The following is a 22,151-nucleotide window of genomic DNA, read 5'->3' as shown; positions in this document are numbered from 1 at the left end:
CGCCTTACACGCAGGCGCACCATTTCTCTCCACTAATACTGGCAGCGAATATTTTAGCAGCCGATGGCCACGTCGTTAGTCTTGGACTGACTTGTTTGGTGTGCACAACAGGAAATATCTTGCTTTCGGAGAACAAGAAAAATAGGTTTATTTGCATTACGCTTATTAGTTTGTGCAGTTATTCAGTATCTGGCAAGTTAATGTTCAAGAAAAAAAATATTCATTTTTATTAAAATGTTCTATTTTATGATAACGGTTACTCATTTATTTCAGCCCTTTGTACTCAGCATGTCTCTATCGAAATAAACACGTTTCTATGACAATGGAAGCTTTTTGTATGTGGCCCACATAAACTTAAACCTTGTTTTTTGGCCTGTCGTAGCCTGTGAGTCTGACATGCTTGCCTAGACCCGTGGTCGGCAAACTGCGGCTCGCGAGCCCATGCGGCTCTTTGGCCCCTTGAGTGTGGCTCTTCAACAAAATACCACGGCCTGGGCGAGTCTCTTTTGAAGAAGTGGCGTTAGAAGTTTAAGTTTAAAAAATGTGGCTCTCAAAAGAAATTTCAGTCGTTGCACTGTTGATATTTGGCTCTGTGGACTAATGAGTTTGCCGACCACGGCCCTAGAGGAACGCCACTAATTGGCTCTAGTGTTCAAGGAGGTGAAGAACTCTAGTCCTTCGGGAGAGGAAGAGCGTGCTGGCCGTCACAGTGTTGAAAAGGTCATTTTCTAGGAACTTAAAGCCCAACAGTGACTGTTGTAATTCTCGCCTCAGATGCTATTCATAGCATATAAATGGCCTCATTCTTCTCAGCAGGAGGATTTCCATAACATTCCGTAAATAAGGCGCTTCTGAAACCCCACGTGTGGCGACACACTAGGCTGTGGACCTAAGCAAACAGTGGGGCAGTGTTCGTGCATCAGACTTACATCCTGTGGATTGGGCTGCGCTTGTCACGTCGCCTCCAAAGGGCTTTGTCAGATCTGTTTCAAGAGGCACTAAAACACAGCAACTCGGAATGGACATTTAACCTCTAAAGACTCGCTGATGCTGGGTAGGATTTCAGAGACTTGCCTGAGGACTCTCTATTAGATTGTAGGATGTGTATTTTTAGGAAGAAACTGGCTTCCATTATATCATACAATTTCCTGCCTTTTGGGGACTATTTGATCAAATCAGGCATTTTGGTTCCTTTATATAGATCTTGTGCTGTTCCGCAGTTATACAAAACACAAGTAAAAATTGGGGCTGTTTTTGTGATGAGCTATACATAAGTACATGGAGAAATAATTCAGTATTTGAGGGTTGGGGGTATATTGAAGAAGCATGGTCTTAATTGTCCCAGGAGGATTGTACACAGGAAGTGCTGTAAGAATTAACACAAGGGGACATGTAACTCTAGACTGAGGAAGGCTACAAAGGAAGTAGGATTTGAGCTGAATGTTGAAAAAGAGGTTTGGGATGTCACTGAGCCAGATCGGAGACGTATTTGGTTCTGTAGAGCAGAATGCACGAAGGCGCAGGGTCGGAAATGGGAGGTTGTAGAGGGAGGGAAGTAACCCAGGCTGGCCGAGACAGGAAGTGCAAATAAGGCGAGGAAGGAGCAGCCTGCAAAGGTAGGGTGGAGCCGGATAGGTGTTTGCCGGGCTCGTGGGCCTGGGTGGATGCAGAGGCGGCTTTGTCGGGTGCTTGGCCTTTGATGCAGGGAGTGGCCTGACGAGCTGAGGGAGCTCCCAGCATGGCCTCTTCCCTCCTTCCCTGAGAAGACGAAAACTTGTTATATGACCTAATTTGTGGCCAGTATTTATTAAGCACTTCGTGTGAGCTGAAAGTGATGTGTATGCGTGCCTTCTCTCACTGGTGGGTGGAGAATTCTGCACACATGCCTTCGCACCGTCATGCTGTGTTCACAAGCCCTGTATCGTGATTGAGAGAAGTATCTTCACACACACACACACCCCCGCTATGATGTACATTTTCATTTTCTCCCTGCCATTCTGTTGGCATTCTTTTATTCGGTTCTTAAAAGTCTAAAAAAATTAATAATTTTCTAATGAATTAAACCTTTTCTTCATTATGTTGTTATCCTTATTTCTAATAATGCTCTATTCTTCTTCCCCGCCCGCTCCTGAGGTAGGGAACATGTGAGATAGAAACATCCATGATGAGAGAGAGTCGTGGATCTGCTGCCTCCTGCACGCCCCCCACTGGGGATCGAGCGTGCAACCTGGGCATGTGCCCTGACCAGGAATTAAACTGTGACCTCCTGGTTCATAGGTCAAGGCTCCACCACTGAGCCACGCGGCCGGGCTTAATAATGCTCTGTTCTTACCTTGTATTGGCCAATACCATGGGAAGGCACCCATTCCCTGGATTCATTTTCCTGCCCTATGTTTTCCATGCTTGCGGAGTTTTCATCTTGTCCTACGTATGGGTCATTTCTTTAGGTATGATTTGCAGTTTTGTAATTCATCTTGTTTGCACTGCTTTGATCTTGATTATTTTTAAATCTTTGATTACCTCTTACATTCTCTTGTTGGTTAGAGATCTTTATTTATTTTCATATTGCACCCACGGCGGTTGGAGAGGCAGGATCTGATGCGCATCCTATTGGCGCGCCTTGGATTCCGAATCTGTCGGTCAGTGTGTCGGTGTTAGTGGGCTTCTTTCTTGGTGTTCACTCTCTGTGAGTCATCGCTTGGACCTCGTTTTGGCTGAAATGAAGACGGAGAAAACTGCCTGCAGAGGGTTCTGCCTTGGGGAGCCCAGGGCTGCCCCTGGTCCGAGATCACACTGGGCTGCTCTGTGGGGGTCCCTCCCGGCGTCCTTCCCTGCCCTGCACCGGGCCCGGCCAGGGCTCCGCTTTCTGGCGCTGAGCTGTTAGGTGACCAGCCCTCCTCCTGTCACACTTCACCCCACCTCCAGTATTGCAGGCTGTGGGCATTGGGGGAAGGCGATGATCCATAAAGCTCTCCTGCTTCCTGTGAGACTCGGTGTCCCAAATAGTATGACTTGGGAGCTCCTAGCCAGCCTGAACCCTGGGGGCAAGATCACCTGATATCATTCATTCCCAAGGATTAGAGAAAAGGGGATTTTCCTCTTCACTAACAGTGTTATTAGTCCATATTAAACACTAGAGGCGTGGTGCACAAATTAGTTCAGTGCACAGGTGGGGTCTGGCCGGCCAGGGGCCCATCAGGCCGGGCTGGAGGGGAGGAGGGGCTGTATGCAGTTGGCCAGCTGGCCCTGCCCCAATTGGGGGGAGGGGGCCCGATTAGGGTGTTGGGGGAGGCAATCGGGGGCCGGATCAGACTGGTTGGCTGCCACAGTGTGCGTCATAGCCACCGGGTGTTCTGGGCATTCTGCTGTTCCGTCGCTGGGCTTTTATATACAGACTAGAGGCCCGGTGCACGAAATTCGTGCACGGGGGTGTGTGTCTCTCAGCCCAGCCTGCACCCTCTACAATCTGGGACCCCTCAAGGGATGTCCGACTGCCCGTTTAGGCCTGATCCTAAACGGGCAGTCGGACATCCCTCTCACAATCCAGGACTGCTGGCTCCCAACTGCTTCGCTGCCTGCCTTCCTGATTGCCCCTAACCGCTTCTACCTGCCAGCCTGATCACGCCCTAACCACTCCCCTGCCAGCCTGATTGATGCCTAACTGCTCCCCGGCCAGCCTGGTCACCCCTAACTGCCGTCCCCTGCAGGCCTGGTCTCCTCCCTCCCAACTGCTCTCCCCTGCAGGCCTGGGTCCCCCCCCCCCCCTCTGCTGGCCTGGTCACCCCTAACTGCCCTCCCCTGCAGGCTTGATCGTCCCCAACTGCCCTTCCTTGCAGGCCTGGTCCCTCTCAACTGCCCTCCCCTGCTGGCCATCTTGTGGAGGCCATCTCGTGTCCACATGGGGGCAGCCATCTTGTGTGTTGGAGTGATGGTCAATTTGCATATTACGCTCTTATTAGATAGGCTAGATTGGCTTAAGTATCTGTACTGGTCTCGTTGTTTACAAGAGGGAGGTATATTTAACATGTGGGCTGTACTTGTTTTTGTGTGAAGTCCTGGAGCTGTGCTGGCCTCAGCGGCACAGGCACTGAAATTGGAACGGTGCACAGCGGGTTAGTGAAGCCCCGAGCAAGGCCGACAGCAAGGCTGGAAGCTTTCCACACTTTTTCACGCCGCGCGTTGTGTGAAGTCTGACCACTGCGCTGCACTCTGCACGTTACGATAGGATTGAATGGCAGCTGGAACTGAGAAGTTAAAAAGCCCATCACCTTCTCCACAGGATGTATGGCACCTTAGCACCACTCTCTCCTGCTCTGTTTTCTCTGTCCTCCCTTTTCTCGGCATCACCAGTGACAAACATTTTCCCTGCACCCCGAGTCTGTTTGTCTCTGAATGTGCCGCCACCGCCACAGGCACACGCCCCACCGTGGCGGCCTAGGAAGTGCTAGTGCGGTCCTGTGTCCTTCCTGGCGAGGCAGGCGCCCCTGCTTCCCACAGCATCCAGACGCGCACCCGCGGGTGTCCTCCAGCCAGAGGGCGAAGCTCAGCCGCTTCTCCAGCGCCTGCCTCTGTGCTCACGGCCGTTCGATAAAAACAACACTTTGGGGCTTATTTTACTTAAAATTTTTTGAACTTTTAATTTTTATGCAAACAGAAGAGTGGGTCCCTCGGTGGGCAGCTCATTGCGAAGCAGCCTCAAGATCAAGAAACAGACCAGTCCCGGGCCTGCCCCCTGAGCCTGCCTTGTCTGCACCCTTCCCTGCTTAACGGCCGCTCTGATTTCTAACACCTGTTTTTGACCTTTAAGTTAACAGAGTCATTAAGTATGTGTTGCTTTGTCAGGGTTTTTATGCCAACCATGTGGCTGTAAGGTTCATCTGTGGTGCTGTGTGCAGTGGTGTCTCCGACACTCACAGCTGTATGATGGCCTTTCTTTTTGTCTAGGTTGTATTACCTGTTCTTACTCTTTTGTTTGTAGAAGGAGCTGAAGAGGAAAAAATGGAGACAGATGCTGATGGTCAGCAGCCTGAAAAGGTGAGTTCTGTTTGAGTTCTCCCACAGCAGACAAGCCCACAGGCTGCCTTTCAGAGCATCATGGTTTGGGTTTGTTCTGACCTCTTATTCCCTCTCAGGGGCTCTAAGTACCTCTCCTTCTGTCAGCCATTTGGACTTGGCTGGTTTAAGGTATGGTTCTCACAAAGCATAATGCAGGGCCTTTCTCATTTATTCGTGCAAAGATTTGTCCACTCCCAAGCTCTTCTTCTGTGCCAGCCCCTCCAGGCACAGCTGGGACTGTGAATATAAGAGCTGTCGTTCTTAAGAATATTGAGTTGTGGGGTTTAAGTCCTATCCTTGTGCCAGAAGAGAATTATATAATATCTGGGATTTTCTAAGAGTGAACTGCCAGAAGAAAAATATTTAGAAAAGACTTGGTGAGAAGGTGACATTTGAGGTAGATTTTAAAGAGCAGGTAGAGCGAGAAAGAAAGGAATGGAGGCTAGGGAATCGAAGTTTCCACCTGGGAGGGGCAGGGAGACACTCAACCCAGTGCTCTGTGTTCCGAGGGCATCAAGGGGCCCAGGTGTTCCTGACCCGATCCCCGTCTTGGATCAGAGATCCTGAGTGCGGGGTGAGCGGGGCAAAGCAGAGTTGACAGCCTCTTCAAGGCCAGGGCTCCTGGTGAGTCGGCAGTCACCGTTGGGATGAGCAGATACAGGAGGGCTCAGGGCTTTAATCACCAGCGCTGTCTTAGATTGTTTGTGGGTAAGGAGAGGGTGACAGCAAGATTAGTTCCAGCTCTTACCGTCCTGTGCTTTGTACTTTACATTTATGAATCCACCTAATTCCTAAAACAGCCTCATCAAGTCATTTTACAGACAATGTTACACGTTTGTCCAGGGTCACGGATTTCAGAATCAGCAAGTGGTACCAGATGCCATGCAGAGGACTTGGAGTTTTTGGTCCCAGAGCGTACTCGCTGGTGCTCTGTTGTGGCTCTTCCTACAAACCACGAGCAAATGGCTGTGGAATGGCCTTGTCAGCTTTTCATTTCAGCGGCATTTCATCCTGCTTCTCGGCTGATGATGTGCATTTTCAATGCTCTTGGTCCTTTTGGACAGTTTGATTATTTAATAAATATTTCTCTATTCAGCCAGTAAGTCATAAATGAATTCCCGACATTCCTTAGGGCCTTGTGGCCGTGGCCTCACAGCAGACTGGACCAGGACCGTGTCCCGGGGGCATTGTCCTGTGAGCACACAGGTGTTGAGGCAGTGAAATGTATTTCTGTGAAGTTATTAATTTGGTTTCCAGTTTTTCCCTTCTGAGCCTAGTCTGCTTGTCCGAAATAGCAGAACCTTCAGTTATCCCATGATAATATCACTGAAATTGGCCTTTTCCCCCTCACTTTCCTTCTCTTCTTTCGTACCCTATTCAGGCAGAAAACAAAGGGGAAAACGAAACGGATGAAGGTGATAAAGCCCAGGATGGAGACAATGAAAAAACCAGCGAGAAGGAACAGGATAGTGAAGTTAGTGAGGATATCAAGTCAGGTAATTTGAGGAAACTCTTTGGACTTCATTAGGTAACGCTGGGGGGAGAAATGTGGGCCGTTTAATTGTGTCGAATTGATGTCCCATTTTGAGTTGGTTTCTTGATGTGGCCATCAGTGTGCAGTGTGCATGTCGCTTTGTGGCCGGCACCTGTGCTGATGCCGGTGGCTGCCGTGTTCACAGTCGTGCACACAGACAGGTCGATGGGGCCCCTGAGGCACCACACTGACCTCCCTCCCTTCAGGGCCAGCAGTTGCGGAAGCGCTGTCCTTGGTCCTGATTTCCTTCCGCCAGCGCCTCATTGACCGATGAACAGACATGTTTGCCTTAGGGCTTCGCTCCCTGAATTTCCCTTCCATCCAAGGGAACCTCACACAGAGCTGAGAGGAAAGGGAAGACAGAGGGCACATTTAGCAAACCCATCTCAGATAGAGGCGCATGATAGGCTCGGCGCGGTCCAGCACACATCTCACCGGCAGGGCCGGCACTGAGGCCCCTTTGTGCGCCAGGCCGGGGTGTCCCGTGGTGGAGGGGAGCCGTGAGATGGCTATTGAGAGGCCACACTGCTGAGGAAGCTTCTGGTTTCTTTCAGAGGAAAAGGAGTCTGAAGAGAACAAGGAACTCACTGATACTTGTAAAGAAAGAGAAAGCGAGCTCGGGAAGAAGAAAGTAGAACACGAGATTTCCGAAGGAAACGTGGCCACGGCCGCAGCAGCTGCTCTCGCCTCCGCTGCAACCAAAGCCAAGGTTTGCCAACAGCCCTTCCCGCGCGCGCTCGGCCTGAATGGCCGTGTTGTTCCCTTGGTTGGGAACGTCTAGTGTAAGGAGCCCCGCACCCGGGAGCAGGGCACTGTTGGCTTGGACGGTATTCTAGGTGAGGAGCTGCGCAGGCGGATCGGGTCAGGCTGGTCCTGCGGTGACCGACCGCCTTCCCCGCGGCCGCCGTGTCTTCACGCGGCCCAGCAGGCTGCAGGTCGAAGGTGGGATTTGCAGTCTCTCTTTATTTACCTGCAGAGTTTGACTGGACTGTGGTTCCAATTTCTACCAGATTGAGATATTTGTGATTTTTAAGACAAAATCTGTTTCCTTGTATAAAGACTTCATCCTGCTCTTACAGACTGGAAGGAGAGCGGGGGGACCTAAAATAGCTCTTTTTCTCCTTGAATTTGCCAGCTTTTCTGGGGGTGGTTTTCTCTATTTATAACACAGTATTGGCTTCACAGCATCTTTAAGAAGAAAGGAGAATGTTATTCCCCTCACTTGGTGTTAATTTAGCATTTTAAGACATTCCAGGCACGAATATGTCATTTTAAGCACCTTCCCCCTTCTCCAGTTTGCCCTCGGGGAGTCTCCATCCATAGCAGGTGACCACGTGGAGAGCGGTCCTGGCAGATGGCAGGTTGGGTTGTCCTGAGCCCTCCTCCCTGGCAGAGGTTTCACGGCCTGCAGTCCCCAGGCCACCAGCCGCCGCACCACTTCTCCGCGTGTCCCCAGCCGATTCCTCCTCTCTCCACACCGGGCCTTAGCTCCTCCTCTAGAGGGACTCAGGCAGGACGAGAAGAGCCTGCCTGGGACACAGATAGTGAACCACCTCCCTGTCTCTCAGGCCAGAATTCAAGCTCTTTGCCTGGAATTGAGGCGTTTTCATGCTCAGGACCCTTCCCAGTTCTCAGGCGTCATTTCTTGCCTGTCATTCTGACAGGTTCCTTGCAGTTCCAGACAGACCCACCCCAACTCAAGTTACTTCTTTCTTTCTTCCTGTGCGGCCATCTGGACCAGAACTTCCACTTTTTTTCTTATTGTTGATTATTTTTAGGTAGATTCTCCTACATTCCATACATCTGTGGCCCACTCTGAGACCTCACCATTCCTCCTAGGTTTTATGAAGCCAATCTGTGAGGGGGGCTCTGTAGCCTTTAGTTTGGGAGGCTCTGCATGCCACTGCTGCCAGACCCCCAGAATCCACAGCCCGAGCACCAGCCTTGTCCTTGCTGCTCACCCGTTGCTGTGTAGCTGCCGCAAAACCTGGTGGTTTAAACCATCCTCACGGTGTTCTGCCTCATGACCTCACAAGTGAGACTCGGGCAGGCTCTGCTGGGAAGATCCTGCTCCGGGGGCACCGGCTGGTTCGCTGAGTATTGCCCTCCTGGCGGGGCTACTGTGAAGGGCCTGGTGACTCTACTCGTGTGCCCGGAGCCGAGACCCCCTGGGATGGCTGCATCGCTGTCCACACAGACCAGCTCAGCAGGTACCTGGCTGCTTCGTGTCCAGGAGTAGCAGATGGTTGGACTTGTTCGTGCAGCTTCTAACTAAGAGAAAGTGGCCCCGGCGACAGGAAAGAGAACTGCCGGTGTCCTGTGGCTTGGACCCCTCCCTGGCGCTGCATAATGTTTCCCCACCAACTGGCCAAAGGTTCTGTCCAAATTCAAGACGAGGACAGCAAAGGCCACCCGAGACGGAGGGCGTCACCTCACCCACCACGGTCTGCCTCTGGTACAGTCAGCCATCCCCCTTGCAAAGGCGGCATCCCCTTGTCTAGAATGGGAGGCTCAGGCTGTGGTCAGGTCTCCACTCAGTCCGTCCCGGCCCGGGGAAGCTCCTTGTGTGTCGACAGAACCAAACCCGACCTCCTGGCCAGGGCCTGGTGATCGAGCCAGCCCAGGGCCACCACCGGTAAAGTTCTCCTGCATTGAAATGGGCCTAGTGTCTTCCTCAAACCCAGCAGCCTGCTCAGAAGTACCTGCCTTTTTTTTAAGCACCTCTGGTATACCAATTGTGGTTTAAGTTTTAATTTTTAAGAACAAGAAAAGAACTGGAATACGAAGGAAGCAGTTACACCCGACTGTTTTATAAACATCGCTAACTAGTCTTATCTCCGTGTGCCACCTTCTCACTGCCCACTCTTCCTCCAGGCGCGCCTTAGAAATGCCACCTTGGCGAGGCATTAGCTCTCTGAGCTTCACTTGATGCCACGCAGAATGGAGACAGTGGGTTTCTTGGCAGTTATCAGTAGAAGCAGCATGGAAATGCCAGGTGACAGCACCGTGCGTCTGGAGTGAAACACGTGCTGATGACCTAGTGGCTCCCTCTGGTCCCCTGAAGTGTGCCCCAGCGAGTCTCACTCTTAAGCAGACGTGAGTGTTGAGAGGTTAACGACTTTGCCCCAGTGCTTGGTGCCACGCAGTCGCTGGAGGCCCCGTGAGGGGTGGGATTCCCTTCAGAATCGGCTTCTAGGCCTCTGATTTCTGCTGGATTGACATGGTACATGTATGTCACCGAGTCCATAAATTAGCAAAATGTCTTGGCCTTGGTCGCAGGAAGGACGCTGCTCTGGGAGAGAGGACTGTGCTGCCTTCCCCCGGATGAGAACCTCCTCCCAGTAAAACGACGAAGAGTCAGGAAGTTCGTGAACAAAAGGAGGCTCTTCCAGCTGCAGAAGCACAGGGACAAGGCTGGCTTGTTCCCAAGCTCATGGCAGCAAGTTCCAGAGGACACGGCACACGGCCTGGCCGCTCCGGGGTGAGCGGAGCCGGCGTTGGCTTTGATACGTGTACAAAGGAAGTCAGAATCGTTTCTTGGAACTGAAATAGGAAAAAGCCACATGTAATGTGTGCAACATGAGTTCTCCTCCTGTTTCCACTCGAAGCCCAGATGTTATTAACCACACCAATGACAGTTGGACCTGGAGGTGTGCTGACGTGGCCATAGGTGGAGGTGTGGGCGGGGGGGGTCACAGCTCAGGGTGCGCACCACTGTGTCCGGCCTGTGCAAGCACTCAGTCCTCCATCTATCCCGCAGCTACCGTTGTTTCCAGGTCGCAGGTGAAAGTCAGGCTGGGTCGCGAGGCCAGTTATACCGGCAGTAAGCGGCCGGCTTCCCCTCCACCCTTCCTACTAACCCAGCGATGGGCAACCTTTTGAGCTTGGTGTGTCAGACTTCGCCAAAAAACTGAGCATAACTCGGGTAGTGTGTCACTTTGAGGAAAAAACTAACTCCAAGATTCTAGTCACAAATGTTTCATCCCCAGGAGCAGCAAATGTTTCATCCTCGGCATGCGGCCGCGTGTCATCAGAAATGGCTACGCGTGTCAGTGCTGACAGGCGTGTCATAGGTTCGCCATCACTGTACGAACCTCTGGCGTGCAGCCTGCAGGACAGACGTGGCGGTCACAGGGTGTCCGTGTCAGAGAGCTCCGTGTAGGAGACAAGGGAGCACATCCAGAACTCAGAGCATTTTGAACATCTCATTACGGACTCGCTTACATTCTCGCCGCCCTGGTGCGTGTGCCATCACTCGCATGTGCCTAGTTGGCCACTGGTTCACTCTCCTGCCCACACACTTTCAGGTCCCTGTGGAGCCTCCGCCAGCTTCAGCCCCTTCCTGCCGCGTGGCCTTGTGTAGTCTGGGCAGGCTCCCCCACCCCTTTAACAATAACTAGATCAGAGACGTCGCAAAAATATTATTGCAGAGTCGTCCTGTGTACTACTTACCAATTTCCTCCCGTGTAAAATTTTGTTTTTAATTAATCCAATATTTTAATTCTTCTTTCTCTTTTGTGATCTTGGTAATTACACATACTTAGGTTATTCTTTTAGTGTGTTTTTCTAATGATTGCATGATGGCATTCTTGAATTTTGCAATTTAATCTAAATTCTTTTGCTATTTTAATGGTAGAACACAATTCTATCGACTGCTTCTCAGTTCCTTTCTCAGTTCCAACGTTTTCTTTAATGGACTGGTTTTCCCCCTCCTGTTTAAAGAACTCTTTTTAGAACGTTTTGCTGTGCAGCCTTGCTAGCAATGACTTTTGTTTCTCTTAAAAGGACTTGATTTCACCTTCATTTTTGAAGTGTATATTCAGTGGGACAGAGGGCAAGGCTGTCCGTTATTTCCCCAACTTTTACACAAATGCTGTGCCACTGGAGCCAGTCGAGGCTGGTATACTCTTTCCAGTCGATACTTTTAAGATTCTTTTTTGTCTTTATTTCTCTGGCTGGGTTGTACCTTAATACAGTTTTTATTGTTGTATTTTCTCTCCTTGGGAATTGTTAAGCTTCTCGAATATCTCAGTTGATTTGTTTCACCTATTGTGGGAAATTCTCACCCATTATCTCTCTTTTTTTTACTTATTGGGGTGACATTAGTTAATAAAATCATGTAGGTTCCTATTATACCCATTATCTCTCATTTTCTATCCTTTTTAAAATATATATATATATTATAAATATATATATATATTTATATATATATATTTTATTGATTTTTTTTACAGAAAGAAAGGGAGAGGGAGAGAGAGGTAGAAACATCCGATGAGAGAGAAACATCAATTAGCCGCCTCCTGCACACCCCTAACTGGGGATGTGCCCGCAACCAAGGTACATGCCCTTGACAGAAATCGAACCCGGGACCCCCAAGTCCGCAGGCCGATGCTCTATCCACTGGGCCACACCGGCCAGGGCTATCCTTTCTTGTGATTCCATTTACATAAACGTTACACCATTTGCCGGGTGTCCCACGTCTCTTATCTTTGGTTCTGGTTTCCTTTTTATTCTTTTCCCTCTGCTGTAGCTGGAATATTTTTGTTGGCTATCTTTCACTTCACTAGTCAAATCTTCTGCTTTTAAACTTAATCATCAAGTTATTTTTTCATTTAGTATATTTTCTAGCCAATTATTCATTCTTACATATATATATATCTATATATGTATAGATATATATATATATATATATTCTAAATCTGTTGAAATTCTGTTTTACCCATATTTTCTACATTTTCTTAAACATAATGATCTTGAACTCGTTTAGGATTCCCACTATGTCTCATGTTCTTCCATTTCCAAAGTTGTCCCTTGCTGTGGGTCTTTCATTTTTATCATTTTCCGACACTAACTTTTTAATTTTTATTGTTCAATTACAGTTGACATTCGATATGGTTTTGTTTGCGTTTCAGGTGCACAGCATCGTGGTTAGACAGCCGCGTGCTTTACATAGTGGCCCCCGGTGGTTCAAGCTGTGGTCTTGTTTTAATGTTTCTTTTCTTGTTACTTGATGGTCCTTTCTGTTTTGAAATTTCGTGATCTTTATTTCCTACTAGTTGGGGATGTCCCACATTCCTGCATAATTCTCAAGAAAATAGAACGTTTCCTGCCAAAGCCAGCAGAAGCCTAGGAGCCCCAGGCTCATGGAAACATCTAGAAACTGATAGCATGGTCTCCTCCGAAGGAGATGGCGCAAGGGAGAGGGCGACTCCGCTCTTGGGCACCTTGTGAGCTTCCCGTTTACGTCCTGTGCGTGCATTTCTCATTCAGGAACACATACGGCATGCGCTCCCCCGCGGCAGGCTCGCACTCGCCATCTTCCCTTGGACTGGGTGTTACTGGTGTGACGCAGTCGTTGAGGAGGCAGGCATTAATAGCTGGAGAGAGTTCCTAAGACCGCCCTTTCTCAGCAGTGAAAGGGAGACATGGCTCTTGTTTAAATATTGTCTATCACTTCTCCCAAAAGCCTGCATTTAGCCCTCCTGCCTGTAGCTCCGTCTAGATTCTGCAAGAAACAGAGATCGGTAGACCACCCTCCATCACTTCCCAAATCTCAGGTAGAAGCAAGAGGGGCCGATGCTCAGCAGATTTAATACGAGGGAGTGCGGGCGGTGCTTTCCTGCCCGTGCCGTTCATGGGGAGGGAGGCCAGGCTGTAGGTGAGGGTGGCAGATGGGGTGATGAATGGACGTGCCGCCCAGGCCACCTGCGTCGTCCTCTTGGCCCATCAGGCCCTGGTTCAGCCTCTGCTCCCTGATGGGCTGTGAAGGGAGAAGCTCGCCACGGCACGGTTTCCTCCCTCTGGGGAAGGGCTGGGTTGTACCTGTAGGGACCAGAAGTGTGGACAGTTGGTATGTAAGTTGAAATAAATGTTCCATAGAAACATGCAAAGAGGGCATGTAGGGCACCATTCTGAACGGCTAACCCCACGGTGCAGGAACAGCTGCTGCAGCGTTGTGTTACTCTGTAAGCAGATGTTTAATCGTGATGCTCTTTTGTGCTTAGCACCTGGCTGCCGTGGAGGAGAGGAAGATCAAGTCCCTGGTCGCGCTCCTGGTGGAGACGCAGATGAAGAAACTGGAGATCAAGCTCCGGCACTTCGAGGAGCTGGAGACGATCATGGACCGAGAGAAAGAGGCGGTGAGTGCGCTGGCAGGGGCTTCGGGGCCACTGAGCTCAGGGCAGGACCACAGACGGGTGGTGGCCTGCCCCTCGGCCGGCTTCTGGCCTGCACCTTGCTCTGCCCTCTCAGGGCGGTCTGGGCAGCGGGGGAGGGCGCTCCCACATCCTGAACTGCTTTCAACCCCCTGCTCAGCCCCCAGCTCTCCAGGCCCAGGGGGGCTTTCAAACCCCCAGCTCTCCAGGCCCAGGGGGGCTTCAGGCCCCCAGACTGACTTGCCTGCTTGCTACCTGGTTCAAGGCTTGTTTCGAGTCCCTGTCCCTTCGACCTAAACGTCAGAAAGTAGGCGCTTCTCTCACTGTGTGAGGAACTTCGCTTCCGACCCTTTTACCAGACCCTCCTCAGACCCAACCCGGCTCAGTCTCCTCCCTCCTCTGGGGGAAGGGGAGGGGAAGGGTGGGGAGGGGAGGGGAGGGCGGGTGCAGTCGTCCATGCTGACCCTACGGAGATTCTCTGACCTGACACTTCTCCCATTTGGACGTGGCCCAAACAGGACCAAGAGTAGGATGAAAGGGGCCGAGGGTGGGGCAGGAAGCGTGAACATGATGGGAACGGGCAGGGAACGTGTGGTGTCTCGAGGGAAGTTTAGGAAAAACGGGTTGAGATCGTTGGGAAGTTCTTTAATGAGCTGACTAGAGAAGGAATTGGTGACTCTAAGCACCGGGCTCATATGAGGATCAGTTAGGATGGTGTCTTCTTTGTTGTTTTGACTTCCATCTGTATACGAGTCATTGGTGTCTGTGAATGGTAGAATCTTAAGATGAGAAGAGTGTTCACGTGAAGGATCTGCTTATATTTGTCAAGCTGCCCCTAGTGCTGGCACATCCTTCATGACGCCTCGCCCCCAACGGCCAGAATAGCTCATCGCTCTTCTGTCCCACCACCAGCTCTGCTCGTGGACAGCACGGCCCTGTGAGCACCGAGAGCCGCTCGCAACGCCCCGTCCACACCCTGCACGACACCCAGTTCCCTGGCCTCAGAAGCGTCCCCTGCATCGCTGGCCCTCTCCTCCCGAGGCTGCTGGCCACCCCATCTGACCCCCACCCCATTGCGCACCCGCCATGCCCCTTAGTGCAGACTCCCTCAGCCCTGCACCTTGACTGACAGCCCTCCCCACTTGCTGCCATGGCAGCCTAACAGCACTCACTGTATGGTACTTGCTAATTCATGTGCCCACCTCCCATGCCCAGGGGACACTTTGGGGCAGAATCCACCAAGTGTCTCTGTTAGCACAGAGCTGGCCCATCACAGGCCCCTGTGTGACTGTCCTGAATGGATGGAGGCCGGCCTCCCAGTCGGAGGCGAGCTGGGACCCTGGGAAAGGCCTGAGGGGCCTCGTTTAGCTGCTGAAATGGTTAAGGAAACAGATGCAGCGCCGTGAGCTCAGCTCCTGTGGGCAGGAAGGACCACCAGGGACGGGGAGAGGCCGTGGAGGATGCCGGGCTGAGTGGGCTGTGCTGGGGGCTGGCCCGCCGGAGAGACGAGAAGGGCTGGGCTCTGCCAACAGTTCTGAGGCCAGAGAGGGTCTGTGAGCCGATCGAGGAGTCGCTGGGCACTCCTGCCCTCTGGGAAGGCTGTTGGCGTGTGGGAATGGTACACCTTCAGACCCCAGCCATCGAGGACACAGCTGGGGCTCCCCGACCTGTCTTTAAGGGGGCGACCCGGACACACAGGCCACATGCTCTGCGGGAGCAGGGCTGTGGAGTCGGGAGGAGGCCGTGTGGTGTGATGGTCAGGGAAGGCTTCCTGTGGAGGAGGGCTGAGCTGCGCGGTAGGAAAGGCCCCAATCCCAAACCGTGGCGGGAATGGCGTGATTGCTGAGGGTGAGAGCCAGCCTGCCAGAGCTGCTCCGGCCTTTCCATCTCCTCTGACTCGGAAGCGGAAGGATGGCAGGACCGGCGCGACCTCCTCGACGCGCCACCTGCTGTGCCGAGGAGGCCGAGGCAGCCCACGTGTGGTGACCGTGCAGGACGGCGGCCGAGGGAAGAGACGGTCGAGCTCTGGGCAGAGCTGAAAGGGTTGCTCATAGGTGTTGTCACACCGACGGTGTAGGGTTAGGAAAGTTGGTTGCACTTGATGACAAATTCAAGAGGAAAGAGCGAGTCCTCAGGGAGTGCGTGCGCCGCAGGAGGCTCGAGCTCGGCTTTGTTTTCTGGTTTGTAGTAGCTCGTCCCTGCGCTGCCTGCCGTGGGATGCGTCTGTCGGACACGCGCCGTCACGCTACGGGGCTCATTTGAGACGGAGGAGTGGACCGGCAGCGGGTTTAGTTCTGAATGAAAACGCGCCCGGCGTCAGGGGCAGCCCACTGCCAGGGACAGTGATCGGTGAGCCGGGCCTCCCGGTCTGCCTGGAGCCACGGATCCCCGAGGCGCAGGCAGGCTGTGCTGTCCCCTCGGGCGGAAGGAGGATCGCGTGTCTGTCTGGACTTGGCCACGCTCCAGTGGCGGTCTGCTCACTGGCCCACACCTTCCCGCACAGGGTGACTGTTCACCTCAGTTCTGAGCCGCGTCCTGGGGGCTTCACGTCTCGGCTGATATTCCAGTTCTTGGCAGTGTGGGTGGGTTTTGTGGGCGCCCCCCCCCCCACCCCCCCGCCATGTGCCTTCTCTTACTCCTCCCCCCGCCGCCCCTTATGCAGACAAGGTTGGGAGAGGCTCTGTGTGAACTTCAGCTGCGCTTGCAGCTGTGTCTGGTTTGGGCCGGTGCAGACCCCATGCGGGGGGCGGGGAGGCGTTGGCGGATGTGCCTTGGAGCCCGCACAGGCAGCTCTGCAGCCGGTCCGAGAGCCAGAGTGGAGCCATGAGGAGGGCGGGCAGATCCCTTCTCAGCCGGTTTGGGGGAGCCGTTTGCACTGTCAGTTCAGCTACTGGGACTTGAGCCTCCGCCCCAGGAAGTGGAGAAGGGAGAGGGAAGACGGGGTGTCTGTGGCATATACCTCGGCAGCTCGTGGCATTCTGTTGTCTGGTTCCCCGATAGTGTGTGTGTGGAGCATCTTTCCAATAGGAGGGAAATGGCTGAACCAGCCTCCTGCCCTCGCTCCAGCCCTGGGACTAGTCACTGACTGGGGTCCTCCGGGCACTTTCCGTGTGTCTAGAGCAGGAACACAGCTGGACACAAAGCTGCTGATCTTTAGTGGAATTGGGGTTGTGTTATAAAGGTGGTTTCAACGTGATTTTTATTTTTATCTTCATGTATCTTAGAAGTAGCTGTCCATCAAAAACAATACTTTAATGACCGACCTTGTGCACTCCTTTTATTCTAGGACAGATTTTAGATGTAGAATCACTAGGTCATTGGTTAAGCGAATTAAAACTTGCTCAGCATCGGCCTGCGGACTGAAGGGTCCCGGGTTCCATTCTGGTCAAGGGCACACGCCGGGTTGTGGGCTTGATCCCCAGAAGGGGGCGTGCAGAAGGCCGCCAGTCAGTGATTCATCATTGATGTTTCTCTCTTCCTCTCCCTCTCCCTTCCTCTCTGAAATTAATAAAAATATATTTTAAAAAAATAAAACCTGCCCTAACCGGTTTGGCTCAGTGGATAGTGTGTTGGCCTGCAGACTGAAGGGTCCCGCGTTCGATTCCGGTCAGGGGCATGCAGGAACATCCTCAGTACAGGGTGTGCAGGAGGCAGCTGATCGATGTTTCTCTCTCATCGATGTTTCTAACTCTCTATCCCTCTCCCTTCCTCTCTATAAAGAATCAATGAAATATATTTTAAAAAATAAAAACAAAACATGCTCAGTACAGGAACTCTCCTAAAAGATTCCCGTTCTCGTGCTCTGATTGCCACAGACGCAAGTGCGGTCTTCAGCTGGATTCAGCGTCGCCGAGGTGTCCACACCAGGGAGGTGTTTGCCGCAGGAGCCGGTCATGGCTGGTGAGCCCAGGCAGAGCTGTGCCCCTGGGGCCGCTCTCTGGGCGCCGCTCTCTGCTTCTGGGACCTGGTCGTCCCACAGTGGAGCTTAGACTGGGCTCTCTTCCAGCGTGTGTGTGTGTGTGTGTGTGTGTGTGTGTGTGTGTGTGTGTGTGTGTGTGTTTAACCACTCATCCTGTTTAATTCTAATTACTTTCTCTTAGTTACCTTCTCTGTTCTGAAATGACAAAAGAAACTCAGGAAAAAAGAGTATAATTACCGTTAGTTCCTTTGTGGCAAGGAATGGGGGCAATACTTCCCCCGGGTGAATACCTTGATATTAAGGTCAGCTCCCAAAGAAAGGCTGGTTCAGTGAAAAACAAACAAATTTTAAAAAGACAAACCGCTAAGGTAGGTAATGCAGAGGCTAAAACCCCCTCCGAGACACCGGCTCTCCCGCCAGTGGCTGCAGCATCTTCATCCAGCTGGTTTCGCCCTGAGTCCCGGCTCTACCTAACGCTGGGCCGGAGCCAGCTGTGCAGACAGGAGGGGCTCAGCAGGAGCCCAGGTGGGAGGGCCTTTCCTGGCAGCCTCGGCAAAGCGCTGTACTTCCTAGAAAGAAGGGTTAGAAGAGAGCAGAGCCCGGGCCTGCGGTGCGAATCTGTAAATCCCGTCTTTATCCGTCTGCCTCTTACGCTATCTCACCGGTTAGTCTTCCTGCCAGACTGGGCCTCCACAGGATTCTCTGCTGTTTGCAGCTTGCCGCTCCCTCCTCATCCTGCAAACGGGGGCAGGTACGGGGCCAGGCTCTCCTGGGGTCGCCCTTCCCTAGAAAAGGCAGAGTCCGCCCGGCCTGTTAGGACCATTAGCACCCCACCTCTTCCCGTCACCTGGCTGTGCGACCGAACGCTGCCCACGGCCTGTCTTCCTGCCCCGCCCATCCACGCACCTTCCCTGGTCGCCACTGCTGATGACCCGCGATGCCCCTCACTCAGGGTCACAGGCACTTCTCTGCCAAAGACCAGATTCGTGGACTGATTATCCTGCACCGTCCGTCGGGGACCATGGGAGGCAGGAGGGGCTTTCCCTGCTGGGGAGACGGAGGCGGGTGTGGGGACCTTTACCACCTGAGGCCTGTCAGGCAGGTGACGTGTGTCCTGATTGGACCCAGAGAACGATGGCCCCCTGGCGAAGGCCTGTACCTGACTCCGAGGAGGCCTCGGACCGGGACGGGTGTCCACATAGGAACCTGCTCCTCGAGAAGCCCTGCTCTTCCTCTCTGGATCTTGGGGGGTCCTTGGGGGCCAGGGGGCCCTGTGTCACCATTCCCGAGACCCTATTTTGACGTCATTTCCCTTCCCTTCCCTTCCCTTCCCTTTCGTAACAGTTAGAGCAGCAGAGGCAGCAGCTGCTCACCGAACGCCAGAACTTCCACATGGAGCAGCTGAAGTACGCCGAATTGCGAGCCCGCCAGCAAATGGAGCAGCAGCACGGGCAGAACCCTGCCCAGGGCCACCAGCACACGGGGGGGCCGGGCCTGGCGCCGCTGGGAGCAGCAGGGCACCCCGGCATGCTGCCTCACCAGCAGCCCCCACCCTACCCTCTGATGCAGCACCAGATGCCGCCGCCCCACCCGCCCCAGCCAGGTGAGGAGGCTCTGCCCGCAGGCACTTGTCGCCCAGGAGATGGGCGTTGTAGCCGCGGGTACATCAGGCTGCCACGTTCCCCGAGCCCCTGGCACGATGCCTTTCTTCAGGATCGGCCCTGCGCGGCCAGTGTATCCCAGCGTGCCTTACACGCATCCTTGGGTTGTCTGCGCTTTTTTTAAAACTTACAGACATTTTCAAAACGAGACAAACACACAAAGGATGGTACAGTGAACTCTCTGACCCGGCTCCGGGTGGCACGGGTGAGGAGGCAGGAGGGCAGGGTCCTGGAGCACGTGCCCAGCATCCCGACCTCACCCAGGCCGGGGTCGTTCAGCACATGGACACCAAGTCGCGGGTGGCTTGGTAGCGGCTGCTGCTTCTTGGGTGCCCTTGACTTGGCTGCCTCTCAAGAGGTGCCCTGACTGCTGGGCGTCTCCTTGAAGGCAAGGCGGTCAGTCCTCCAGTGGCCGTGGCACCTGTTTAAAGGAAGAGGAACTGTCGGTGGGTGGGGCAAAGGGAAGTGTGGGGTGCAGTGGAGCCCAGCCTGGGGGCATTCGGGTGGGGATCCCAGATCCTGTGAGCTGTCACGTCAGGGCCTCGTGGGAAAGTGGAGGGAAGGACAGTGGCTTGGGTAGCCGTAGGGCGTCCTTGCTGCTCGTGTGTAAGAGTTTAGAAGTGCCTTAAAAGTCAGGGCGGGCTGATCTGATGGGAACGCACACGTGGTGGAGAAGGTGTGTGAGTGGTGGAACCAGGGCATTCTGCATCCTGGGTTGAAGGTTGGTGGTTCGGGGAAATCTAACCAAGGCCTTGGCCCCGGCCGTTAAGCCCCCGAGGTGGGCCGCTTACACCAAGCCGCCCGTGGGAAGGACTGCAGGGAGGGTAACTGCCGCCCGCCACCGCCACCGCGGCCTCGGCCCCACACAGCCCGGGAAGGCCCAGCTCGCCCGCAGCCAGGGTTTCATCTGTCGTGTGCCAGCCGGGCACCCGGGCCGCCGTCGGGGGAGCAGGTTCCCTCACGGGCGCCCCGGCAGTAGTCTGGGGGGCTGGGCTTCCCCTCGCGTGGCCGTGATCCTGTTGTGTCTGTTCCCCAGGCGCTCGGCCGGGGACGTGCCTGGGAGGTTGGCAGTCGGCCTCCTTCCCCCTCCCCCTCTCGCTCCTTCCTACCTGCTGTCCCTCCTAAAGAATAAGAGCCTGTCCTTCCACACGTTCTATAGGCTTGATGGGCGTAACGCTGTGTAAAAGAGCTAATAACCCGAGAGTGGGAGGGGGTTTTCCACTAGGCTACTCCTAAGTTTAGCAAACGTTTCCATTTTCTAGGCTTCGGATGCCTGCTGTTCAAAAAAAAAAAAAAATCCTGTATGTAGGTCAGCCTCCCGCCAGCTGGGCTGGGCACGGCTGTTTTGAAGCCACAGCTTACTCTCTCACCTCCCTCTCTGCCGGGGACGGAAATACCTGAATGATTTTTTAATGGAAAATATATACGTGAACACTTTTTTTAAAATATTTTTTTATTGATTTCAGAGAAGAAGGGAGGGAGAGAGATAGAAACATCAATGATGAGATGCATTGATCATTTGGCTGCCTCCTGCACGCCCCCTACTGGAGATCAAGCCCGTAACCCGGGCATGTGCCCTGACCTGGAATCAAACTGACCTCCTGGTTCCTTGGTTGACACGCAGCCACGCCGCCAGGCCACACGTGGACACTCTCGTTTTGCTGGTTAAGGCTGCTCCTGGGCATTCCGGTCGAGGCAGGCCAGGCTGCTTCACGGTTAGCAGGGTGAATGGAAGCGCCCTCAGACGTTGTCATCCATTTAGAAGTAGCGAGATCAGTATCAGACTCCAGAGAAACCACAAGGATGTTTAGACTTCAGAAGGATAGAGCTTGCTTTACAAGAAATGGATCTGTAGCCTCCCCAATCCTCTTACCTTCTGCCCCACATCAAACCTGACCCTTGAGATCAGCTTTTCCGAAGGGAGTGCGCCTCCCGGTCAGGCAGGCCTGGGTGGGAGCCTCAGCTCAGTCTGCTTCCTTGTGACTTTGGGCCCCTGACACGCGGTCCCCGTGCCTTGACGCTGGTCCTTCCCGTCAGGCAGTCTTCCTGACGGACTGGAGGGGGCAAGGAGCAGCTGTCGCCGCCTGGCAAGGCACGCCTGAGGCCGAGGTTCTTGTCCCTCCCGCGTCTGCTCTCTGCACCACTGCCCGCGGCTCACCCGCACCGAGTCCAGTAGCGGGGACAGCGGTGCCCTCTGCGGGCGCAGAGCCGGCTCCCCTCCACTGCTGCCGCCGCTCCAGGGACTCAGCACCCGTCCCAGGGAGGTGCTGCCGTTGGTGACGGAGGAGAGGTCTCCCTGTCCAGAGGCTTTGGGGTGCACGGCGAGAAAGGAGCGCTTTCTGTCCGCTGGGGCTGGCCCCTCGGGGGCCCTGAAGCTGTCCTGTCGCAGCCGGTTGCCGGGAAGATGCAGGGAAGTAGGGAAATGGCCACGGCGCTGAGGCCGCTGGGAACTGCACGGGGCCTGGGGCCTGGAGCAGAAGCCACAGGCCACCCTGGGCGGTGCGGGCGTGTGGCCGCCACCTCGCGGCTGTGTCCATCGCCGCGGCGCTCCTCTGCCAGGCCCTTGCTCTGCTGGACGCGGCCCCCCCCCCACGCCCCCCAGCTGCTGGTCGGGGACGGTCCGCCCTGCGCTGGCTGCTGTGAGGGAGGGCCCTGCTCACCTCCATCCACAGGGTCCCCTTCGCACTGATGACGTTGGTGGGTTCCTCAGCCGTTGTGTCTCCCTTCACATGCCTGGTGACCAAGTTCATGCTTGCAGTTCTGGAAGCTGGAGGTCCAGTCTCTGGCAGCCGCATTTTTTCCAGATCGGACCGCAAGCATTCCGATCG

General features: G+C 53.8%; 1 protein-coding gene across 1 annotated transcript in view; it reads left to right on the top strand.

The window, feature by feature from the left end:
* SMARCC1 (SWI/SNF related, matrix associated, actin dependent regulator of chromatin subfamily c member 1) overlaps window positions 1-22,151 on the top strand; it is an 83,675-nt gene that overhangs the window by 55,808 nt on the left and 5,716 nt on the right. Inside the window, exons 22-26 of the mRNA XM_054708112.1 lie at window positions 4,979-5,034; window positions 6,437-6,551; window positions 7,144-7,298; window positions 13,594-13,728; window positions 19,007-19,265. Coding sequence (XP_054564087.1) covers window positions 4,979-5,034; window positions 6,437-6,551; window positions 7,144-7,298; window positions 13,594-13,728; window positions 19,007-19,265 — 720 coding nt within the window. The remainder of the gene's footprint in view (window positions 1-4,978; window positions 5,035-6,436; window positions 6,552-7,143; window positions 7,299-13,593; window positions 13,729-19,006; window positions 19,266-22,151) is intronic.

This window comes from Eptesicus fuscus, chromosome 18, assembly GCF_027574615.1.
Source record: "Eptesicus fuscus isolate TK198812 chromosome 18, DD_ASM_mEF_20220401, whole genome shotgun sequence".
Taxonomy (NCBI): Eukaryota; Metazoa; Chordata; class Mammalia; order Chiroptera; family Vespertilionidae; genus Eptesicus; species Eptesicus fuscus.
This window is presented reverse-complemented; position numbering and strand designations above follow the sequence as displayed.